We start from the raw sequence: 24682 nt of genomic DNA on the forward strand, positions 1-24682 counted from the left end.
CCTACCTATACTAGTGACAATTTATAATGGCCAATTTACCTATCAACCTGCAAGTCTTTTGGCTTGTGGGAGGAAACCGGAGCACCCGGAGAAAACCCACGCAGACACAGGGAGAACTTGCAAATTTATATTAACAATTTGGACGAATCAAAAACACAATTTCCAAATTTGCAAATGACACCAAATTGGGGGGCAGGGGGGATAGTCAATACTGAGGAGCACTGCAACAAATTAGAGGAGGACATTAATAAATTTGCAGAATGAGCAAATAATTGGCAAATAAAGTTCAACACAGATAAATGTGAAAGTACATTTTGGTAGGAAGAATAGTAAGGTCACTTATTATTTGGAAGGTGCAAATCTAGGTCGGGGAGAAGAACAAAGGGATCTTGGAGTACAAATACACCAGTCACTAAAAATTGTGCCTCAGTTTAGCAAGGCCATAAAAGAAAAAACACGCACTAGACTTTATTTCGGGAAGGGTAGAATTGAGAAGTAGAGAAGTTATGCTAAACCTTTATCTAACCTTAGTTAGACCACATTTAAGGAGTACTGCATGCAGTGCTGATCGCCATACTATAAAAAGGATAAAGAGGCACCGGAGCGGCTGCAGAGAAGATTTACAAGGATGATACCAGAAATACGTAGGTATACATATCGGGAAAGGATTAACAGGTCTCTTTTCTCTTGAAGAAAGGCCGAGGGGTGACCTAATAGAGGTGTCTAAAATTTATAAACGGTATTGATAGAATGGATGCATAATTAGAGTCCATCAATATTAAATAGGCACCAAAAAATCCAATAGGGAATTCAGAAGAAACTTCTTTACCCGAAGAGCGGTGAGAATGTGGAACTCACTACCACAGGGAGTGGTTGAAGCTAGTAGTATAGATGCATTTAAGGGGAAGCAGTTCAAGCATGAGGGAAAAGAGAATAAAGGGTTACGTTGATGGATTCAAATGAGGAAAGATGAGAGAAGGCTCAAGTGGAGCATAAACGACAGCATAGACAGGTTGAGCCAAATGGCCTGTTTCTGTGCCGTATATCCTATATAATCCACTCCCCAGACACTCGACCCTAAATCCCCCGTTCTGATGAAAGGTAGACTTGAACGGTTAACTCTGCTTCTCCCTCCACAGATGTTGCCTGACCTGCTATTTCCAGCACTTTGTTTTTATCCAAATCCCCTTCTTCCACTTTAACACACTCTATCTATTATTTCACCTCTCCCATGCCACCACCACTCAAATGCTAGGCCTCTGCAGGGGAGTTCCCAACCTTTAAACCCCTCACCCCCTTCGAGAGCAAAGCCAAGCACATGTGGGAAGGTGTGGGAGAGTGAGGTCACACTAAGAACAAATGGCCACTTTGCCAAGGTGCTGAAGGGCAACCAGCAACAGTGAAACCATATCCACGAGTCAATTGCAGTATTTCTTGCAATTAGAGATGGGTAAGAAATACTGGCCTTGCCGGCAATGCTCACATCCCATGAACAAATTTTTTAAAAATACAGCATGGAAATTCACAATTGACTTGTGGATATGGTTTCACTGTTGCTGGTTGCCCTTCAGCAACTTAGCAAGTACCATTAGTTAGTGCTGGTAGACTATTCATCTGTAAACATAGCAGAGCCTGATTCTGGCTTACATCGGAGCTAGCTGAAGAGACAGCAGCACAAGGTGATCCAAGACTTCATCTAAGGAAGTACTATATTAAGGAAAACTGGAAAATGAATGAGTTTTTGTAATTATTTTGTTTGTTTGACAGCAATACAACTACTTGCATGATTTTCGAGATAATGTGGCAACATACCTGGCAACAAAAGATGCTGCAGCCCGATCAGTGTCAAGATAAAAAGAATTGCATAAATTTCAGCCTGTAGATTGTAATTGTAAATTGATTGTATATGTAAATATTACAATTTGCCATTGTTATTTAACAGAGGTTGGACATGTGCAAATATATTGGTACTTTTTTATTTCTAGAGATCTCATTCTCAACAAAAGTTTTACAACTACATTGTGCACAAACTGAAGATCATCAAAAGACATTTGTGCCTTCTTCCCTATTATAAAATTGGGCTACAGCCTAATTGAAACAGTTGGTTGGCATTGTACCTGAAAAAGGTTTAAATTCAGCCCATTACTATTTAGTTATCAATGTTTAATGATGGGAACTTAGCTCATTCTGAATTGCTGTATACTCACAAGGAGCTGTTTGTACATTACCAGTTAGTCAATCTACCTAGGTGATATTGTTACCTTTGTTTATTTTTATTTTATTTATTTAGAGATACAGCACTGAAACAAGCCCTTCGGCCCACCAAGTCTGTGCCGACCATCAACCACCCATTTATACTAATGCTACATTAATCCCATATTCCTACTACGTCCCCACCTTCCCTCAATTCCCCTACCTACACTAGGGGCAATTTATAATGGCCAATTTACCTATCAACCTGCAAGTCTTTGGCTGTAGGAGGAAACCGGAGCACCTGGCGAAAACCCACGCGGTCACAGGGAGAACTTGCAAACTCCGCACAGGCAGTACCCAGAATCGAACCCGGGTCGCTGGAGCTGTGAGGCTGCAGTGCTAACCACTGCGCCACCGATAGCTCATATAGGGGGAAAATACTATGCTGGTAGTGTTGAAGTTAGCAAAATGTTGGAAATTATAAAAAGCCCTGCAGATCTTTTCCCTAAAAGTATTTATCCAATTTCCTTTTAAAAGTTACTATTGAATCTGCTTCTACTACCCTTTACAGATTATACATGAATTTAAAAGAAAAATCTGCTCTTTTGCCAATTACTTTAAAGCTATGTCCTCATGTTTCTGAATATCTTGCCAATGAAAGCAAATTTTACTTTATCAAAACCCCTCAATTTTGAACATCTCTATTAAACCTCACCTTAATTTTTTCTGCTGTAAGGATTGCCACATAACTACTGTACCTGGTATCATTCTAGTAAATCTCCTTTGCACCCCCAAGGCCTTGACATCCTTCCTGAAGTGTGATGCCCAGAATTGGACACTACTCCAGCTGAGGCCTATCCAGTGATCTATAAAGGTTTAGTATAACTGCAGCAACTCACCAAAGCTTCTTCAGCAGCACCTCCTTAATCTATGACTTCCAACACCTAGGATAGGGGTAATAGTTACATAATACCATCACCTCCAAGTTACACACCATCCCGACAGGAACATATACAACCATTTCTTCATTGTTGCGGAGTCAAAATCCTGGAACTCCCCAATCACCAGCATTTTGGGAGCACCTTCAACACAAATGGCAGTGGTTCAATAAGGCTCATTACCACCTTCTCAAGAATTGATAATAAATGCTTTGCCAGTGACATATACATCATAAGTGTGAATTAAAAATTGAATTTTATAAACAATTGTGAAGTATGGAATCAGATAAAGTAATTTATTCTCCTCTGGATACATCTTCCCATGCATCTAGAGGGAGTTTGAAATGAGAAAACATTTAACAGATCAAATTCCATAGTGGCATTACGGAAGCCAACCTTCTTTTACTGATTTGAAAACACAACTAAGTTATGAGTTTACTGAAAAAGCTTCAACATAGACCATTTTAATTTGAAATAATCAAAAATGTTCGAAATACTCAGCAAATCTGGCAGCATCTGAGAAAAAGTGTTACTGTTTTAGGTCAGTGACCTTTCAGCAGAATGGTTCTGCTGAAAGGTCATCAACTTGAAATGTTAACTCTTTCTCTCCACAGATGTTGCCAGACCTGCTGGATATTTCGAGCATTTTGTTTTTATTTCAGATTCCAGCATCTGCAATATTGTGCTTTTATATTTGATCATTTGTCAGTTTAGGTCTCTTGTTCACTGGTATGGCTTTGTATTGAAACACTTAAGAACTTTCATTTATATAGCATCTTTCAGAACAAACCAAAGTACATTGAAATGTAGTCACAGTTTTAATGTAGAAAACACAGCAGCCAATTTGCACAGCAGGATCCCACAAACAGAGCATGAATAAATGACCAGATATCATTTGTTTTAGGTGATGGTTAATCAAAACATGATATTGACAGTATCAATTATGTCCAAACTCAGCCCATGAAATAAAAATCACGACAGTATTAGAAAGCAATGAAAGCACTTCTATTTGCATTTCTCCACCCATCATGAAAGATACAACTGTATGCAAATCTTATCCCAGAAACTAAACAATTGCTAGAACATTCTATCCAAATGTGTAGTATCATACTTGGGATTTTTTGGGACCTATTTAGGCAATGCAAGTGCTGAGACAAAGTTATGCTTTCAATGCACAAGAGGCCTTTCCTTGATATTTTTGTTTGATTTTAAATTGGACAGTACTTGATATTATCTAGTGATATAAAGTATGCCCGTATACTCAAGACTGATGACACTTCTAGCCAAATAATTTCATTGTGCAAAATTTCACATCTTTGCCATAAAGTTGACAAGTGAGAACACAGGGCAACGTGAGGAACATCGAGTTGCAAATTCTGAATGTTTTGAATAGAACTGTCTTAAAAGTATAAAACTGGAGTCCATTCATATTTAATACTATACTTACAAAAAATATACAGTACTATGGCATACAGAAACTAGTTGGTAAACAGTCTTTAATCAGTTTTTCCATTTACAATTGTACTTTTGCATTAAAATGTTATGTAGTCCATCCTTAAACAAAGTGTAAGTCTCTTTTTGCCAACAGGAATATTTGCAATATAGTACAAAACAAGCCCCATGTAAACTACCCAAGCCATTTATATATCAGTATTATTAGCTGTGGTTCACCTAAATATTAATTTATCAAGCATTTGCAAGATTTTGTAAAGAAAAATAACAGCTGTAGTGCACCACATCTTGTGATACTAGTGAACCATTTTATTACAAACCAAATTAATAAAACTTCTGAAAAGGGAGTTTATGTTGTTTGAACTTCAAACATAATCAGAAAAAATGCTATAATGAGGCCCAAAATAACCAACTTAGGCACCATCACCAGAGCTAAAACAGTCTTCACAAACAAATATTTCCAAACAAAAATGTTTACTTAAAATAAATGCCACTTTGCATGGGAAAGGGATCTATTTGTGTAAAAGAACTTTAATTTGCATATTCTGTAAAGTATGACTGTCATAGATTATATCCGTCATTTCTCCAATGAGTACATCATCAAGCTGTTTTAAAATAAATTCTCTTTCCACAATGTGAAAAACTACAAAAAAGTTAAATTTACTAAAGCAAACTGGTATCCAATAAGGTTTAGGTGTACAAACGATATCCGGATTCATCCTCTGGTCTTTTGTTTAACTGGACACATTTAACATATTTAAGCCTAGTTACATAATTTTTTTTTTACATAACATACCTGTAAGTTATTTGTAAAAAGCAAATAGGAGTGCAATTTCCAAGTTATGTTTAAAATGTAATCTGTAATTATTGATTTTCATACATAAAGTACAAACGTAATTCTTCTGAGTTTTGGGTCAAAGCAAATTGCAGAAATCATTTCTTCTACAGGCAGAAAACTATAAACTCTGGAGGCAAAATGTCCATGAAAAGTGAGGAAAAGCATTTAATTTGCATACATATAAGCAGGTCATATCTGGTGAACTACAAGTTCTGTAGATGAGCCCAAGTTCTTGAAAAACCATCATCCTTTTGTTTCTTGCATGGAGTAAACAACTTCACCGGCTCTCTCAACTGTTATTTTAAGAACTCACCAGCACATAGATCATTCTGCAAAACAAAATTGTTAAAAGAAAATCTGTTAAATCTGTCAAAATGAAATAACTAATAAATTCCATTTATAAGAGTACAAAATTAACAGTAACCAAATCAATAGCTGTAGGTAGATTCAATAACCTCTTTTCTGGACTCCAGTGCTAACTGTATCCCTCCTATTGTCGTCAAGCTGAGAGACTCGGAACTTACCCATGATTTATGATGTCTCTTCAGTCGTTTATTCCCAGTCCACCCTTCCCTGTTCTTGAATATTTGCCTGTATTCAACCATAATCCCTCCATCTACAGACCTATTAGCCTTATAAATGTACTGTCTAAAGTTATGGAAGCTGGTCTATCATCCTGAGAGTTGTAGCCTAACCCAGGTTGCCTGTATAGTTTTCTGTATTGCCATCAGGTTCCAATGGGGATATTTCTGTCTATGTTATTTACCTCTGCAATTCTACTCTTGGTGTACACTCTCATGAGTCATTTATCATATTTCCAAAGTCTTTTCAAAGGCCTGGAAATGTGCACTTCTAAACAAGCAACCATATGAATCTTCCACAAGGTATGTTCGTGGGTATCTAATTTGACCAACAATGTGCTATACCTGATCATACATCCTCTACGTCCATCATCTCAGGAGTACCCTGGGGCTCTGCACCCTCACCAACTCTGTTCTTTCTCTATGGCAATGGCTTCCTTCACTCAATATTCAAGCTTATCCACTCTATTCATTAACTTATTTCAGATTTCTCTTCTTCAGTACTTACAATCTTCATTACTCAATGCAATGGTTTGATCATGTCTTTCACTAGGGTAATAAAATACTTGTTTCTTTCAATTCATTATAAACAGCTTACCACTGTCTCTTACAAAGCCTTCCAACAGCCAACACACCTCACCTTCGATGGCCCCAGTTTCAGTCCCTCATCTTTTTCGGATTCACTATGTCCTCCAATCTTAAATGAGACTTACGTACCTCTTCCACTGCAAAAGGTAAGCAGCTTAGATCCCTCTTTCATGCCAACACTTCTCCCCTAAAAACTCCTCATTGATGATAAAGCCCTAACTTGTCCAAAACTTGAACAATCTCAACCGTGCAATGTGAGTGCTAAGTGATGAAACTGAAGCTTTTGCAAGTGTCTTCAGCCAGAAGTGTTGACTGTATAATCCAGCTCAGTCTTATGAGGTCCCCAACATAGATACAAGTTTCCTTCAATTCTGTTCATGTCACATGATGTAAATAGTTGAGTGCAATGGGCACCGCAAAGGGCATAGCCCCCCGCACCCCCCAAAAACTGCATTCCAGCTGTGGTACTGAAGGCCTGTACACCAGAGTTAATTGCTCCCTAGCCCAACTGTTCCAGTAGAGCTATGACATTGGCATCTTGAATATGTATGATACTCATATGTCCTACAACAAAAAAAGACAAATCTAAACCAACCATTTACCACCCTATCAGCTTCCTCCTAAAGTGTTGGAAGGAGTCAACAATAATCCCATCATGCAATACCTTATTAAAAACCTACTTGCTGATGCTCAGTTCATATTTCACCAGAACCACTCAACGTCAGACTACATGACAGCCTTGATCCAGCAAAGACACAAGGGCTGAATTCCAGAGGAGAGAAAAGAGCAGCTCCCTGCAATATCAAGGTAGCATTTGACTCAGTATAGGACCAAAGAGCCCGGGCAAGGTTGAAGTCAATGAGGCAAACCTCTAATGGCTAGAGTCATAACTGATGCAAAGGATCAGTTCTCAGAGGCAAATCATCAAAGCCCCAGGATATCACTGCAGGAGTTCAGTGCCCTCAGCCCAACCATCTTTAAATAGTTCAGCAATGACCCTTCTTCTATCAGAAGGCCAGTAGCTGTTCACCAACAATTCCAGTGTCCTCCATTCACAACTCCTGATAATAAAGCAGCACATACAGCCTACAATCGAACCTGGACAACATCCAGATGTGGGCTGAAAAGGTCGTATTCGCACCATTTAAGTGCCAGGTAACGACTTTCTTGAGTAAACGAAAGTCAGCCACTTCCTCGTGACCTTCAATGGCACCAGGTTCCTCCACCACAAACATTGTGGGAGTTACCATTTTCCAGACACTAAACTGGAGATTACCCAGACATGTCCTACAACCATCAGCACGAGGTTCCTCTACCACACACATCCTAGAAGTCACCATTTTCCAGATGCTGAACTGGACTAGCCACATCTAGCCACACTACAAGAGCAGGACAGAAGTTGAGTACTCTGCAACAAATAGTTCACCTCCAACTACACACTTCTTACTTTGCATTCTGGAAACAGCTAACAAACATCTTTGCGGAAGCACTATGAAAAGGACTAAATGCAGACTAGCTAGTGTCACCCACAACCCAAGATTTTAAAAAGGCTCTTCTATCTTTTCAATGCTTCTGGATGTGATGTAAGAAATCGGACAGGTAATTTTTCTCTCTCCTGCTGTTACTAACCTTTTTCTCTTCAATGCCATCATTTATGTCTTTATTTTAATCAATATTTCTATGGTCATTAGCCCCCTAACGTTTTCCTCTTGTTCCTAAATTCCTAGTATGGCATCCTGTATGCGGTCTCCTCTGCAGATTCAATCTTAAAATTGAATAACTGTATAGTCTCTATCTTCAGCTCATCGTTTCCCAGGACTTTAAAACTAAGGAACTCAATTAATTTCCTCCGCTTTCTCTTCCTCCTTCTACAGGATTTTAAAACCCAAGCCTAGTGTTACTCAACCATTATTCCTCATTTTATCCCATCAGCTTCTAGTCCTTAATCTGCAGTAACAGTTTTACTTTTTCACCTAAGGTTCTCAATATAAGATTATCTTGTCTGACAAGAAACCCAACACCATAAGTTTTGTACTTCAAAATCATCCAAGTCATTCTAAAAGTAGTGGTACACAAATCTCAGTGGTAATATTAAGAAAGTATTTCAAAAAACATATTTTCATCTTTGTATCAACTTACCCATATAGATAGTAAAAAAAAGACAACAGGTAAAATGCTAGTTTGCACCACCCTTCCTTCTGACAGTATGCTAGTATATCAGCATTCATAATAGTGGTTGGATCATAGAGGCCTGGGACACTCATTATTGGTCTAGTCATGTACCTGCAAATAGATTTTTTTTTTAATTAAAAAAGGATGCATTATCAATTAACATGAAAAATAATCACAATTTCTAATATTAAATGCAGTGATCAATATATGAATAAGCTAAGAATGGAGCACAGACTGTTACCAGATCATTTATAAAACACAGGCTTGATAGAACATAAAGAACATCAATACCCATAAAATTGGCTTTGTGGACTATATATCAAATTTATGTCATTTCAATGCACTAGTTAATTCAATAATTTAAAACAATTTGATAGGTAAATTCAATAGAATTGGAAAAAGTAAATGTTTAGATGTAAATTTGCTTGGTAACTCCATGCAAAACTATTCAGACAACAATGGTATTAAAAGTTTTTTTTAACTTTTTTAAGAACACAATCAAAAACGTCATAGTATCCTTTCATACACAGTGCCTCAGATAACATGTTTTCAAGAAACAGGCTGTTCTTAAGTGTATTACTATATTTGGCCTTATTCAAAGCCTGGAATAAACAAAAAGACCGGAACACATACAAAAGCAAAACACTGCAAATGGTGGAAATCTGAAATAAAAGCAGAAAATACTGCAAATACTCAGCAGCATCTATGAAGAGAGAAACAGAGTTAACATTTCAGGTCAATGACCTTTCATCAGAACTGTACTAGGTTTTAAGCAAGTGAAGGGTGGTTGGGGGGGGGGGGCGCGGGGGGAAGGGGGGGAAAAAGAACAAAAAAGGTCTGTAATAGGGTGAAAGGCACAAGAGATTAAATGACAAAAGAACTGGTGGTGCAAGGGCACCAGACTCATTCAGTTCAACAATTTCAGATCGTAACCCATTTTGCTGTCAGACAGCAGCTGTTCATCATTCTGCCATTCACACCTCCTCCAGACACATCCTTTGGTGCATTATTGGTTCCATTACCACTCCATTTGGCCTTGTACCAACTCTTTTGTCATTTAATCTCGTGTCTTCCAGCCTATCATAGACCTTCCCCTTTTGTTCTTTTTCCCACTCATGCTACTTTCACTTGCTTGAAATCTATTACAATTCTGATGAAAGGTCAGCGACCTGAAACATTAACTCCGTTTCTCCTTCCACAGATGCTGCCTGACCTGGAGTATTTCCAGCATTCTGTGTTTTTAAGATCAGAATACTTACCTTAAATCGCTTAATGGAAGGAAGTTCACAGAACCTAGCCTTACACTAGCTATATGTTAATTGCTAGAATATTGAGAGATATGAAGCTGTATTACCATGAATTTAGAAGTTGAGGCATGATCTAAGGAGATGTTTAAAATGATAAAAAGGATTCAATACAGTAACTACAGAGAACCTGTCTCCGTTAGTGGGAGAATCAAGGGGGCACATGTTGAAATTAGAGCTAGCCCATTCAGAGATGAAATCAGGAAGAACCTTTTCCACACAACGGAAATATGGAATTCTTTTCCCCAAAAGGCTATGGATGCTATGTCAGTTGAAATTTAAAACTCAGATTGACAGATTTTTATTAGCAAGAAATCAAGGGATATGGATCAAGGGATCAAAGGCAAGTATATGGCATTGAGTGATAGATCAGCCATGCATGATCTAACTGAATGGCGGAATAGGCTTGGTGGGCTAATTGGCCTAATCATGATCCTTTGTTCCACCTTAAAAGGCATCCATTTGTGAAGTTCTTTCGGGCCTTTCTTACATTAAAATGTTGCCGATATTGATGAATTGTGATCCAGGACAAAGCAGCCCACTTGATAGGCATCTCATCCATCACCTTAAACATTCACTCTCTCCACCAGAGACGCACAGTGGCAGCAGTATGTACCATATACAAGATGCACTGCAGCATCTTACCACACCTTCTCCAACTGCACCTTCCAAATCCGTGACCTCTTCCACCTAGAAGGGCAAGGGCAGCAGATACCTGGGAACATCATCATCTGCAAGTTCCCCTCCAAGCCACACACCATCCTGACTTGGAAATATATCCCCATTCCTTCACTGTTACTGGATCAAAATCCTGGAACTCCCTCCCTAACTGTACTGTGGGCGTACCCACACCAGGCGGACTGCAGCGGTTCAAGAAGGCAGCTCACCACCACCTTCCCAAGGGCAATTAGGAATGGGCAACAAATGCTGGCCTTGCCAGCGATGTCCACATCCCATGAAACAAATTTTTAAAATTCATCAAATGATGTAAGGGTTCAGAGAAGACCAAAGATGTTTTCATGAAGTTTGGTTTTATATAAATTGTAAGGAAAAATTCATAAAACTAGGCTTCATTACACTTGTTTTGAAGCAATAGGAGCAGGAGTGGCCTGTTCAGCCCTTCGAGCCTGCTCTGCCATTCAATAAGCTCTACTTCAACTCCACCTTCCTGCACTATCCCCACATCCCTTGATCCACTTGGTATCCAAAAATCTAGTGATCTCTGTCTTGAATATATGCAACAACTGAGGATCCACAGTCCTCGGGGGTACAGAATTCCAAAAGTTCACAACCCTTTGCGTGAAGAAATTTCTCCTCAACTCAGTTCTCAATGGCCAACTCCTTATTGAGACTGTGACCCCGGGTTCCAGACTCTCTAGCTAGAAGAAACATCTTCCTGGCATCTACCCTGTCAAACCCTTTAAGAATTATATATGTTTCAAAGAGATCACCTCTCGGGAACATAGGCCTAGTCTACTCAATCTCTCGTCATAGGACAATACCCTAATCCCAAGAATCAGTCTAGTGAATCTTCTTTGTGCTCCCTTAAAGACAAGTATAATTGTTTTTTTTTTAAATGGGTGAAGTCATGATTCTGGTATCCGATGCTGATAAGTGTACATAAGGAAAGCAAGAGCAGGTTATCTGACTTGCAGCGAGCCCAGAATTTTGAAGCAGTCTCTTCCAAATAATTAGTCTGCCTCATCCCTCCAACCATGCTGTAGAGTACTTAAGAACACAAGAACTAGGAGGAGTAGGTAATTCAGCCCCTCGAGCCTGCTCTGCCATTCAATACAATCATGGCTGATCTCATCTTGGCCTCAACTCCACTTTCCTGCCCATTCTCAATAACCCTTCAACCCATTACTAATTAAAAATCTGTCTCTCCTCCTTAAATTTACTCAATGTCCCAGCATCCACCGACTCATGACTCTGAGAGAAGTAATTTCTCCTCGTCTGTTTTAAATCTTCTACCCCTTATCCTAAAACTATGACCTCTCTTTCTAGATTGCCCCACCAGAGGAAACATCCTCTCTATGTCTACTTTGTCAATCCCCTTAATCATCTTATATACCTCAATTAGATCTCCTCTCATTCTTCTAAACTCTAGGGAGTAAAGCCTAAACTGCTCAATCTCCCTTCATAAGACAAACCCCTCATCTCTGGAATCAATTTAGTGAACCTCCTCTGAACTGCCTCCAATGCAACTACATCCCTCAAGTAAGGGGACCAAAACTGTACGCAATACTCCAGGTGCGGTCTCACTAATGCCTTGTACGGTTGCAGCAACACTTCCCTGCTTTTATACTCTATTCCTTTAGCAATAAATGCCAAAATTCCATTTGCCTTCCTTATTACCTGCTGCACCTGCACACCAGTTTTCTGCAATTCATGCACGTGGACACCCAGATCCCTCTGCACCGAAGCACTCTGAAGTTTCTCTCCATTTAGATAATAATTTGCCTTTCTATTCTTCCAACCAAAATGGATAACCTTACACGTATCCACATTAAACTCAATCTGCCAAATTTTGGCCCATTCACCTAACCTATCCATATCCATTTGTAAATTTCTTATTTCTTTATTGCAACTTACTGTCCCATCTATTTTAGTGACATCTGCAAGTTTGGCTATAGTACCTTCTATCCCTGCATCCAAGTTATTAATATAGACTGTAAATAGTTGGAGCCCAAGGACCGAACCCTGTGGCACCTCACTAGTTACATCTTGCCAACCAGAAAAGGACCCATTTATCCCGACACTCTGTTTTCTGTTGGTTAGCCAATCCTCTAGCCAAGCTAATAAATTGCCCCTAAACCCATGTGAACTTACCTTGTATATTAACCTTTTGTGTGGCACCTTATCAAATGCCTTCTGGAAGTCCAGATATACTACATCTATAGGATCCCCATTATCCACTTTACTTGATACATCTTCAAAGAACTCTAGCAAATTAGTCAAACATGATTTACCCTTCATAAAACCATGCTGACTCTGATGGATTGCGTTTTAACTTTATTTTTTTTATTTTATTTTTTTTATTTAGAGATACAGCACTGAAACAGGCCCTTCGGCCCACCGAGTCTGTGCCGACCAACAACCACCCATTTATACTAACCCTACAGTAATCCCATATTCCCTATCACCTCCCTACACTAGGGGCAATTTACAACGGCCAATTTACCTATCACCTGCAAGTCTTTGGATGTGGGAGGAAACTGGAGCACCCGGCGAAAACCCACGCAGACACAGGGAGAACTTGCAAACTCCGCACAGGCAGTACCCAGAATCGAACCCAGGTCCCTGGAGCTGTGAGGCTGCGGTGCTAACCACTGCGCTGCCAACTTTCTAAATGTCCTGTTATTACTTCCTTAATAATGGATTCTAACAAGTTCCCAACAACAGATGTTAAACTAACTGGTCTATAGTTTCCTACTTTCTCCCTCCCTCCCTTTTTGAATAAGGGCATTATTATTAGCATTTTTCCAATCCACTGGAACCTTCCCCACATTCAGGGAATTTTGTAATATTATAACCAATGGATCCACTATCTCCACTGCCACTTCCTTTAAGACCCTAGGATGTAGGCCGTCAGGCCCTGGGGACTTGTCTGCCTTCAATCCCAATAGTTTGCTCAGTACTTTTTTTCCTAGTGATGATGGTTGTTCTAAGTTCCTCCCTTTCTATAACCTCTGCATTACCTGGTACTATTGGGATGGTACTAGTGTCCTCCACCATGAAAACTTGAGGCAAAATACTGATTTAGTGCCTCCGCCATTTCTGTGTTCCCCACTATTAACTCCCCAGTCACTTCCTCCAAGGGATCAACATTCATTTTAGCTACTCTCTTCCCTTTTATATACTTCGAAGCTTTTGCTATCCATTTTCATATTTTGCACTGGTTTTCTTTCATAATTTACCTTTGCTCTTATTACTTTTTTAGTAACCCTTTGTTGATCTTTAAAAGTTTCCCAATCTTCCAGCCTGCCACTGGCCTTTGCAATATGGTATGCCTTCGTTTTTGTCTTTATGTTATCCTTAACTTCCTTGCTTAGCCATTGATGTTTTTTGCCCCTCTTACAATCTTTCTTCCCCTCTGGAATATATTTTAGTTGGGAGGATTTGATTATCTCCTTAAACATCTGCCACTGCTCATCAACTGTCCTACCTTTTAGTCTTCCTGCCCAGTCCACTAGGACTAAATCTGTCCTCATGCCTATGTAACTACATTTGTTTAACTCCAGAACACTAGTGTGGGACTCCAGTTTCACACCCTCAAACTGAATTTGAAATTCTAGCATGCTATGATCACTCTTCCCTAGAGGATCCTTAATTATGAGATCATTAATTAATCCCACCTTATTACATAATACCAAATCTAGAATAGCCTGCTCCCTGGTTGGTTCCACAACATGTTGCTCCAAAAAACAATCTCTAATACATCCAATGAACTCTCCCTCTAGGCTACCCTTGCCAATTTGATTAATCCAATCTATACGCATAATAAAATCACCCATGATTATTGCCATACCTTTCTTAATGGGCAGGAAATGATTTAGAGATGAGTAGAAAATAGAATAGAAAGAATATACTCTTTGTACTTCAAATTCTCCGATTAATTCAATTTTTAAGCACTAAATTTCCACTGTGTTTTATTTACATTGCTCAATTCAAGTTATTGGATAATTCAAAAATCTTTAGCAGAAAAAGACTTCAAATCATCAGGAGCGATTGTACTCCACAGAATAAAATGCATTGCTGGCACTAGAAACAGCCACCCAGCCAAAGCTGAATACTTGAAATGTAGGAATTAGCAGATATCCTGGAGTTTGCTTGTTTCTTTTGAGGATCATGAATATTTATGCAGGTCATTTCTCACGGAAGATTAAACAGATAGGGTAGATTCCATTATAAAGTAGATTGCAGATGGTCTGTGGAAAGATCAGCCTTGATGGGCCAAATGGCCTATTCTTCTTCAACCACTCAACAACCTGGAAGTCTGACGCCATTATTCAATATGTTAAATAAAGTGTTCCTTTTGCTGCTAGAAGCAGCAATTAATTTTTTTAAAATCCAGACTTGATTTTTTTCCTGATAGTCCTTCATGTATGCACTTTGTATGTATTAACAGTCTTAACCTTCATTTTCAGAATAGACATCAATTGTTCATCAGCAAAATACTTATCTGACTCTTACTTTACTACTCTTCAATTTGATACTAATGTTTAGCTACAGCTGCTGGGAATGTAAACTTTATTTTGGGCCATCTGTTTCACTCCAATATTGTAGCTGGATTTTACTTTAAAAAGCTGATAACATTTGAGGTAGAATCTATTCAAATAGCTCATAGGGAACATGTTAAGTCCACCCATTTTTGCGGAGGGAGAAGAGAAAGAAAATCAAGACTACTACTTTAGTTTTAAAATGCTGTAATCAAAGGACACACAGGGAGTTTTTCCCGAATATATACTAACTGAACTCTCATGGTATTGTTCATGGGTAGTTCAGGGACTAAAACATGGTTATAATTTTAGATAAGTCTCTAGATTGGTATCTACTTGGCTCTCCTGGTTCTCATAAGAAAACCGCTCTTGATTATCTCAAGAACAACTAAAATAGCAAGTATTGATCGGGTTTCTTTCTTTCTTTCTACAATTTGAGAAATTTCATAAAACACTAATAAATCACAAGTGAATAAAGTGTAACAACTGGAGTGCAATAGTGTACATAGAAATTTGGAAGTGCACAATTAGGCACAGCATTGATATCATTAAACAGAAGCCCAGTCTGTCAGCTCACATGGACATTGCACTATCTGAAGAGACATGAGTTTTCCTAGTATCCTAGCCAACATCCATTTCTCAACCAACATCACCAAAAATAGATCAACTTTTCATTCATTTTGTTGCTGTTTCTAGGACATTGCTCTGTACAAATCAGTTTCAATGTTTCCCTATATAACAATAACTACACTTATTTCATTTTTCTGAAGTGTTTAGAGATATTTGAAATGAAATAGTGTGTTATAGAATGCAAGTTTTCTTGCTGGGACACCTTTAACATTATGAAACTTGTGGCAATTAGTGTGTGAATTTAAAAGCAGCTACAAATTTCTGATATAAAAATATGGGTCTACATTCAATTATTCCCTTGGTGAACATTTGTTTTAGGACTTGTGCAACATCTTACAGTTCCTGCTATTTAATTCTAAAGATTCCACCTAGAAAAGATGGATTTTGGAAAGGCTACTGGTAATTCTAGATTTTGTAGGCTGAAATATGTATTATTCATTAAAGTAATAGCCATTGCATCAGGCCTCATTTCTTAGTAGAAAACTCAATTACGTAGGTGTGTTTTAACACACCAAAACCAAGTCAAGTGTTAGCATCAGATCATGTTCGAACTTTAATTTTCTGTAGACAAGTAACAATGCAACCTGTACCTGCTGCACTGGTGCCATAAAGTACATGCAGTTACTTAAATTGTAGAATCAGCTGTCCTCTTCATTGCATTTAGTGCATTATATTATTGCTTCAAATAAATAGCGGTCAGTCGGTTATATTATGTCCCATGTATTATTCAGATTATTTGTTTCCATGTTTGATCTAGGCATCATAGGCATAATAAGTCTATTGTGACTCTGCAGCCTAACTGAACATTTCAGTGATGTTAAACATGCCAGGTGTGTTAATCAGGAATGTTCAATTTGAAATAATTTTAACTGATGATTAAGTTTATTATGTACTCTTCCATCAGGTTTTGCATATTCAAAGCAATTTTAGTTATAGATTTGGCAAGAATGATTGCAAGATTAAATTCAAAATCATTTGATATTACAATAAGCTCCATTATCAAATATTCATAAAGCAAACTATTCACTTGTATGTCTCCATCTCTTATCCAAATTTTCAGAATTTCAGTATTCCAATGTACTTATAAATGGAAACGATCTTGTGCTAGGCTTCAGGAAAAACACATAGAATGTAGAGGTAGACCATAAAGTGCAACAAAAGCTGCAAATAAACTACAAGAACAGTTGCTGTATACTTAGCATGATAAATTCAATTATCTACTCAAGTCAAAACTTAAAATACATTAAATACATAGCAAACAATAGCTACTTACCTCCAGATATGGTAGCCCAGCAATGGCATATTGAGACCCAGGGTAAGCCACTCTGTTGCACAGAGGAACATGACACAGAAGAAGGCATGGATAAGATACTCGGGAAGTACAAGCTGAAAAGAAAACTTAAAATGAGTATGTTTTACTATACTTGCGTTCACTTTCATACCATGGCAAAAAAAATTATCCTATTGGAAATAATTTTTATATAGGTATTCCATAGTACCAATGTTTCAGTCATCAAAGCAATAGACATTTTTATCAGGATTTACAGAGTACAAAAGGATAAGTTCTCAAAAGTTCCACATGTGGTACTCTAACACTCTTTTACCTCTGGAGACTTGGGTGCAAATCCAGCCAGTCTAATGGAATGTAAGTTTCCTTTGTCTGCTGGCTCTAAGAGTTCCAAGTAAAAATTTGAACAGTCTCAATCCAGTTCCTAATGGATGCCAGCCTATAATACTAACCATAATCCAGCACCAATCAGCACCAATTTAGCAGTCTCAAAAATTACAGGAAGTAGAGGAACTTTACTCTGCCTCTATTCCATGCTAAACGTTCCATGTAAAATATGTCATTCACCAACAGTGCTGGGGAAGTAAATTGGATCACATCTAATGCAGACAAAAAAAACTGCACGGAATCGAAGGACAATAAACAAAACTCAACTATAAATGTAAAAATTAACTCAAAAATATTCTGAAACATTTACATGTCCTGGCCAAGTTGTACATCTAATGAGAGGCAGGCATGTCAGAACAATGGGAACAGCACATGGAGCAGAATAGTTCCAACAAAATCTCATTCAAATTACATAGCTGTTACAAAGCAGAAAAAGGTACAGCAGTTTGGAGTAATGCAAGATTATGTAGCAGCCACAAAACATGCAAGTCTATGGCAAATTTTGTTCATTTCTTAAATAGTTAAGACATATGTAGTCTTTAATATTGCAACTTGTTCTTCATGAACTTTAATCCTTAGAGCACTAGGTCTCATCCAGACACAACTGTGATACAAACAAAACAATTTGTTGGGTGATCCCACTTTAAATTTGACACTAGTTCAAAAAAACCATTTCAAGAGCTGGCTGGCCTGCAATCATGTCAATCTTCAAACTTCTAACACTCAATTGGCAGGATTTGTAAACTCAGGAACAAAAGATCAAGTGCTTCAAGTTTGGTTTTAAAAACAGAAAAAGTTCTAAAGGTAAAACTAATATAAAAATAGAGGATGGAACACAGAAAACTGGGAAAGTGATGAAGTGTTTAGAATTTTGTTTTTGAAATGCAGAATACTTTTTTCTCCTTCAAATATTTGGAGGTGAATTTTGTACTCATCAACATGAAAGAGTCAATGCCTTCAAGTGGAAGAAATATTTTTGCAATTTTGTCTCCCAATTTCAATATCAAGCATTCCTAAGTCAAGTACAGTAGACCAGATAAACAGCAAAGTTCCCTTTACTCTGCCCAATAGAATGCTTTAGCCTCTACCCAGCGTAGCAACATTAGTGCACCTGTGTTAATCATTCCACTTTTCTCAGTCACCTTTATTAGAGTACCCAAGTATAATTGCCAAGTTACCAAAGTTTTTTTGCTGCAGGGTCACATTCAATAGGAACTGTTAAGATTGCCTTAGCAGAACAATACACATCACATGAGAATGTTCTGTATTATTGCCCTGCACGCATACTCGCAGAGCAGTCTTTAACCTTCATGATAGAGAGTCTGTAGTGTAGACCAATGAAGGTTGCAACTGCCAGAATGAAATGGTTACTTCTAAACACTCCAACCTTTTTTCTAAATTTGTTTTGAGGGACAGCATGGTACAGTGGAATTTTGAATAGATGCCACAGTGGAAAGACACCTCCAAACCAGTATAATGGAACTAGCAGATAATATAGGTTCCACTGTATGGAAAGCAGAGTGCAATGATAAACACTATTTTCTTCAATATTTCAAACAGTGAAAGTTTGGTTCAGGGCACAGAACATAAATTAGTGAAGTTTCTTCCCATCTATTTTTGGGATGTGGGGTCACTGGTAAGGTGGTATTTACGACCCATCCATATTGCTGAGGGCATTATGAGTTAGTTACATAGTGTGGGAGTGGAGACACCTGTCGGCTAGAAGAGGGGATAGAGAAGGCAATTTCTCTTCCCTGAAGGACAGTGATGAATCACTTGAATTTTTAAACCTACAATCTGGAAGATTGCCTGGTCATTTTTCTGTGCCAGCTCACAAATTACCAGATTTATTGAATTAAATTTCACAACTTACGATGACAGGATTTAATTGTTCATTCCTGGACCAAACGTATACTACCATACCCAATTTGCATTCGTTAGAAAGTATATTGAAAAGGTCAAATGATATTTTTAATCTTATGCAAATAGTTTAAGTAATATTTTGCAGAAAGTTTGTTGAAAGCTTCTGCTACTTTCCCAAATACCCATTGGTCTCGTTTTGTACTTGTTTCCCACCGTGCTGCTACGATCAATTGAAGTCAGCTCAGCATCACCTTCTCATAGGCACTTAGGGATGGACAATACATGTTAGCCTTGTCGGCAACACCCACACCCCATGAATGAATTCAAAAAATGTATTAAATCTACGTTATATTTTTTTATTTCATATTCTCCTCAGATTCAGCATCAACCACATGCATAAGGGACCCTCACTCCATACAAACAATTGTAGGCTTTTAGCAGCCCAATATCTAGGTAACAAAAGCAAGCCTAGGGTTTGAGCAAAAACCCAAGTCACTTCAGCATGCACAGGATGCCAAAAATCAAATTTGAAAAGGCAAAACAATAATATTAAGTACAAATTTCACAGCATAGCAAGTCACAGAGCACAGTATCTACTTCTGCCCTGTTTCAATTACAAGACTAAATGGAGCTATTTACTATCAGGAAATCTAATGGTTCAACAATATCACAACATCAGTCCCACTGCTAGATACAAGTTTGGTTTAAATAAGTTTATTTTAACCTTTGTGTCATTTTTGCTACTTTTCCAACTGTTTTCCAACTAGCAGGGGTGGCACAGCCTGTGCTGCAACCAGTTTGTGTCAGGATGGTGTTACGACCGGGCAAGGAAGGGGTCTCAGGCTCCCCTCTTGCCCCTTTCCTGGTTTAACTTTTAAAATACAGTGATTTTAGCTTACCCCCTCAATGAGTCCTTTGCTCCCTGCACTCTAATTGTAACTGCAAATGAACCAGACAGGTTTTCTTAGGTTTAAACAAGAAAGATTAAAGTTTATTAGCCTTACCACTCTAACTCGGTTAAAAATTACTAAAATACGTGACGCAACCATTCTAGCATGCACACGAGATAAAGACACGCATACAAATAGATACAGAAGGGAAGAAAAAATTGGGGGGGGTGGTGGGTGTTGAAGTAGAATTGGCAATAAATAGAATTCGGTTACTGGATGGTCATATCCTTGATACAATGTCCTCAACTGAAGTTACGGTCTTGACGTTCTCCCTGAGGCCCAGTGCACAATTTCCAACTTGCTTCTCTGGTACAAGACTGAAGAAGTGCTTTGTCTTGAGGCTTAAGCTGCAACTGTGGTCCCTGGGACTTTGCTTGAGAGAGAGAGAGAGCGGAGACTTTCCTCCTTGGTTCTCAACTTGCAGTCTGTTACCTTTTTGTGAGGCACAATTCTAACCGTCCACATTCTGGCCAGCAGGTTAAGTCACGAGACCCTCTCTGTTTGAAATAGCAACTTCTTGGAGGGTTGCTGGACTTCAGAGTCTTCCAGACACGCGGGGCAGGGGTGGGGGGGGGGGGCAGTAGAGTTTTGTCTCTTACAATGGCTCTCAATGTCTTTTAATCTGCACTATTGGCAAAACCCATCTCGCTAATTGAATCTGGGAGCACCCCCATTGTCTCTCTATGTAACTGTCTCTCAGAATGCAAATATGCAACCATATTTTCAGCTGGTTTGCTCTGTTGGTTTTTTTCAAAAAGTTATGTTCAATGTCCAGTAAAAAAAAAAGTTCAAGTAGTATTCCATATGACGAAATTAATATGTTTCCATTTGGCAGGTGTGATTTCCGTCACCTCCACCTCTTGCTGAATGAAATGCGTCATTAGGGAAGCATTTCATTATACATTAGATGACAGGAAGGACTGGGAGGCTCTGCTGTCTGTGGGCTTCGCGTCATACAACCCAGCATAAAAGGATTTGCTGATCCTTAGTATGTCGGACTGCGAAGACGTTACCGAGCCATCTTCTTCCTTCAGGCTGCTGATAACAGAGCTCTCTCTGTGTACCTTTTGGAAGAAGTAACGCAAGCACGTCTCATCCTGCTCGATGGAGCGGACTCTGGACCGGAAGATGATCTTGGAGGCCTCCTTGGCAAAGAGCGAGGCCTGCTGGCTCTTCACCTCTTGGAGGTCCTCCTTGACCTCGACCCCCATTGACTGCAACCGGAGTAGATTTTGCATAATTTTCTGGAGTCGGGACAGTTCCCTCTGTCTCTCTCTCGCCTTCTGAACACCTTTGTGGATGAAGAACCTCTTGATGTTCTCCTTAATCGCTTCCCACCAGTGAACTGGAGACTCAAAGAGGGGTTTCACGGTCCTCCAACCATTGTAATCCCTTTTGAGTTCCTCAACGTTCTCTGGGGTCAGCAGCCTCTTCCATAGCAAACACTAATACAGATTACTCATTTATTCTAGCCTTGCCCTATGCCACCAATATCACCTTCTTTGTCCTTAATAGGCCCCACTCTGCCTCTTACGACCCACTTATTATTTACATGCTGGTACAAGATTTTTTCTTACCTATTTGATAACTGCCATGTTGATCCTTGTGCCACTGCACCACCTAGTGGCCAGAAATCTTGGGAACTACAGAGTGACAAATGTTCCCATATATTTTTCAATTACAAAATGTTAATATGCTTGTTTTTTCCATTATAAATATAGGCTTGAAAGAGTAACAAAGATATGACAATAAGAAATCAGGTTACTGAAGAGGAAATACAGACTACACACAACAATTAAAATATTATTTAATGTCCCATGGCATTGCACACCAGGAGATAAGACAAGGGGTCGATTTTAAGTTTGACCACTGGGTGGAAAACCGGTGGTAGGTACATCAAGTGGGATGTTAAATGGACAGTCAATGGCTACATCCAGTTTTCCACTTGGTGGTGAAAATCTACACCTGTGTAGTCTTCAACTGAAGTAGTGTTAGAGGTGCTGGCAGTGGGGTGGGTGGGGGGCGGGGGGGGGGGGAGAGAGGGGTGTGGTGGTGGGCGGTAGCAGAAAGTGTGGTACTTAAACTGTGGCACGCAGATGTAATTCAGTCACCATTTTAAAGTCATTTTTCTGACTTCATTTTTATTTTTCCATAATACTGTCCATATTTACAATGGAAGCTGCCTCTGTCAATTTGTCATGCTGTCATTATACCCTTCCCCATGTGTGAAATCCCATTGTGACAAGTTGACAGAGGAAGTTTCCATTATAAATGCGGACATAGGAATTTATGATGGAAAAAGTTGGTAGGATGTGAACAGGGATGAATTTTTTTAGATACATGATAGATCTTCTTCTGCCTCTACTTCACCCACATCAGAATTAAATTGCTATTCCATGCCTTTATCACTTCCAGTTCAGCTTCTGAAACGCTCAGCCTCCTAAACTCCACCATACACAAACATCCAAGTTTACAGCCCCCCTGACTACTTCTTATCCCATATTAAGTCTTCTTAGCTATCAACCTGCCCTCAATGACCAGTATTGGCTCCATATGCCTCAATTTACTGATTTCAAAATTTTCATCCTGGTTTACAAATTTCTTCACCTTACATCCGTAACCTCCTCTAGCTCTGCATACCAGCTCGCATGCTCCTTTATTAGGACTTCTCTCTCTTCCATCAATAGCTGACTCTTTAGACATCAATTCCTGCACTCTGAAATGTTCTTACTAAAATGTCTTCCAGCCAGGTCTCTCATCACCTTCGAAAACCTTCGTAAAAATTGCCTAATTGGTCACTTTCCCTAATCTCTTGCAAATCTTGCTCGATGTTCGTTCTGCCCCTTGTAAAACACTTCTGTATTTACCTGTTAAATCTCCTATAAATTCTAAGTTGTCTTGTTGCCAATTGTTGCCTAACCCAGAGCTTATTACACCTGGGGAGACATCACTCGGATATTTACAGAGCACTACTCGACAGTTATGCAGGTATCATATCCATGTTCAATTTTTTGTAGAGACCAGAGGATCTACAGATCCAAGACATCACCAGAGCAGGAAGTCCAGCAGGAATAGCTAAAATATATCATAAGAAATGGTACATGAGCTGCCCACAATCTGTGTTTTTCTGTTATTTACGTACAAAATTATATTAGGCATGAACTTTAATAGAACGTTGAACCTTACAGCACAGACAGGACCGTGCAGCCTGTTGTGCCTGTGCTGGCTTTTGAAAGAGGTATCCAAATCGTCCCACTCCCTTGCCTTTCCTCAGACCCTCCAAATGTTCCTTTTATTGAATTTGCTTCCAACACCCATTCAGGTAATACATTCCAGATCATAATGTCAAGTGAAACACAGAAATTACAACCCAGAAAGAGCCAATCAGCCCTCGGCATCAGTGCCTGTGCTGGTGGTTCTTCAAGTGCAATATTTATCATAGAATCATAGAATGAAGGAGGCCATTCAGCCCATCATGTCTGTGCCGGCTGTTTGAAAGTGCAACTCACCTAGTCCCCATAGCCCTGCAATTTTTTTATCTTCAGATAATTATCCAGTTCTCTTTTGAAGGCCTCGATGGAATCTGCCTCCAACACACTCTCAGGCAGTGCATCCAGATCTCAACCAGTTGCTGAGAAAAAAAGTTTTCCTCATGTCGTCACTGTTTCTTTTGCCAATCGTCTTAAATCAGTGCCCTCTGGTTCTGGATCCTTCAGCCAATGGGAATAGTTTCTCCCAATCTACTCTGTCCAGACCCCTCAAGATTTTGAACACCTCGATCAAATCTCCTCTTAATCCTCTCTTCTCCAAGGAGAATCTATCCATGTAACTGAAGTTCCTCATCCCTGAAACCATTCTCGTGAATCTTTTCTGCACCCTCTCTAATGCCTTAACATCCTTCTGAAAGTGTGGTGCCCAGAACTGGACACAATACTCCAGTTGCGGCTAAACCAGTGTTTTATATAAGTTTATCATAACTTCCTTGTTTTTGTACTCTATGCCCCTTATTTATAAAGCCCAGAATCCCATATGCTTTATTAACTACTTTCTCAACCTGCCCTGCAACCTTCAATGATTTATGCACATATATCCCCAGGTTCCTCTGTTCCTGCACCCCCTTTAGAATTGGACCTTGTAATTTATATTGCCTCTCCTCACTCTTCCCACCAAAATGAATCACTTCACACTTTTCTGCATTAAATTTCATCTGCCACTTGTCCGCCCATTCCACCAGCCTGTCCTCATCCTCTTGAAGCTTATCGTCATCCTCCTCACA

At 39.1% G+C, this 24682-nt stretch overlaps 1 protein-coding gene and 1 long non-coding RNA gene across 4 annotated transcripts in view; one reads left to right on the forward strand and one right to left on the reverse strand.

Annotated features, from left to right (window-relative positions):
• Positions 1 to 4695, forward strand: part of cdkn3 (cyclin dependent kinase inhibitor 3) — a 29523-nt gene extending 24828 nt beyond the window's left edge. For all 3 annotated transcript variants that reach the window (XM_068039158.1, XM_068039157.1, XM_068039159.1), the window contains one exon: positions 1768 to 4695. In XM_068039158.1, coding sequence (XP_067895259.1) covers positions 1768 to 1854 — 87 coding nt within the window. In that variant the 3' untranslated portion in view covers positions 1855 to 4695. The remainder of the gene's footprint in view (positions 1 to 1767) is intronic.
• Positions 4611 to 17303, reverse strand: LOC137373789 (uncharacterized). The gene is made up of 3 exons (XR_010975695.1): positions 17192 to 17303; positions 8730 to 8873; positions 4611 to 5750 (listed from the first exon to the last, which is right to left on the reverse strand). It is a non-coding gene; the product is annotated as an uncharacterized lncRNA (long non-coding RNA).
• Between the last annotated feature and the right edge of the window lie 7379 nt (positions 17304 to 24682).

The sequence above is a fragment of the Heterodontus francisci genome, chromosome 9, assembly GCF_036365525.1.
Source record: "Heterodontus francisci isolate sHetFra1 chromosome 9, sHetFra1.hap1, whole genome shotgun sequence".
Classification (NCBI taxonomy): Eukaryota; Metazoa; Chordata; class Chondrichthyes; order Heterodontiformes; family Heterodontidae; genus Heterodontus; species Heterodontus francisci.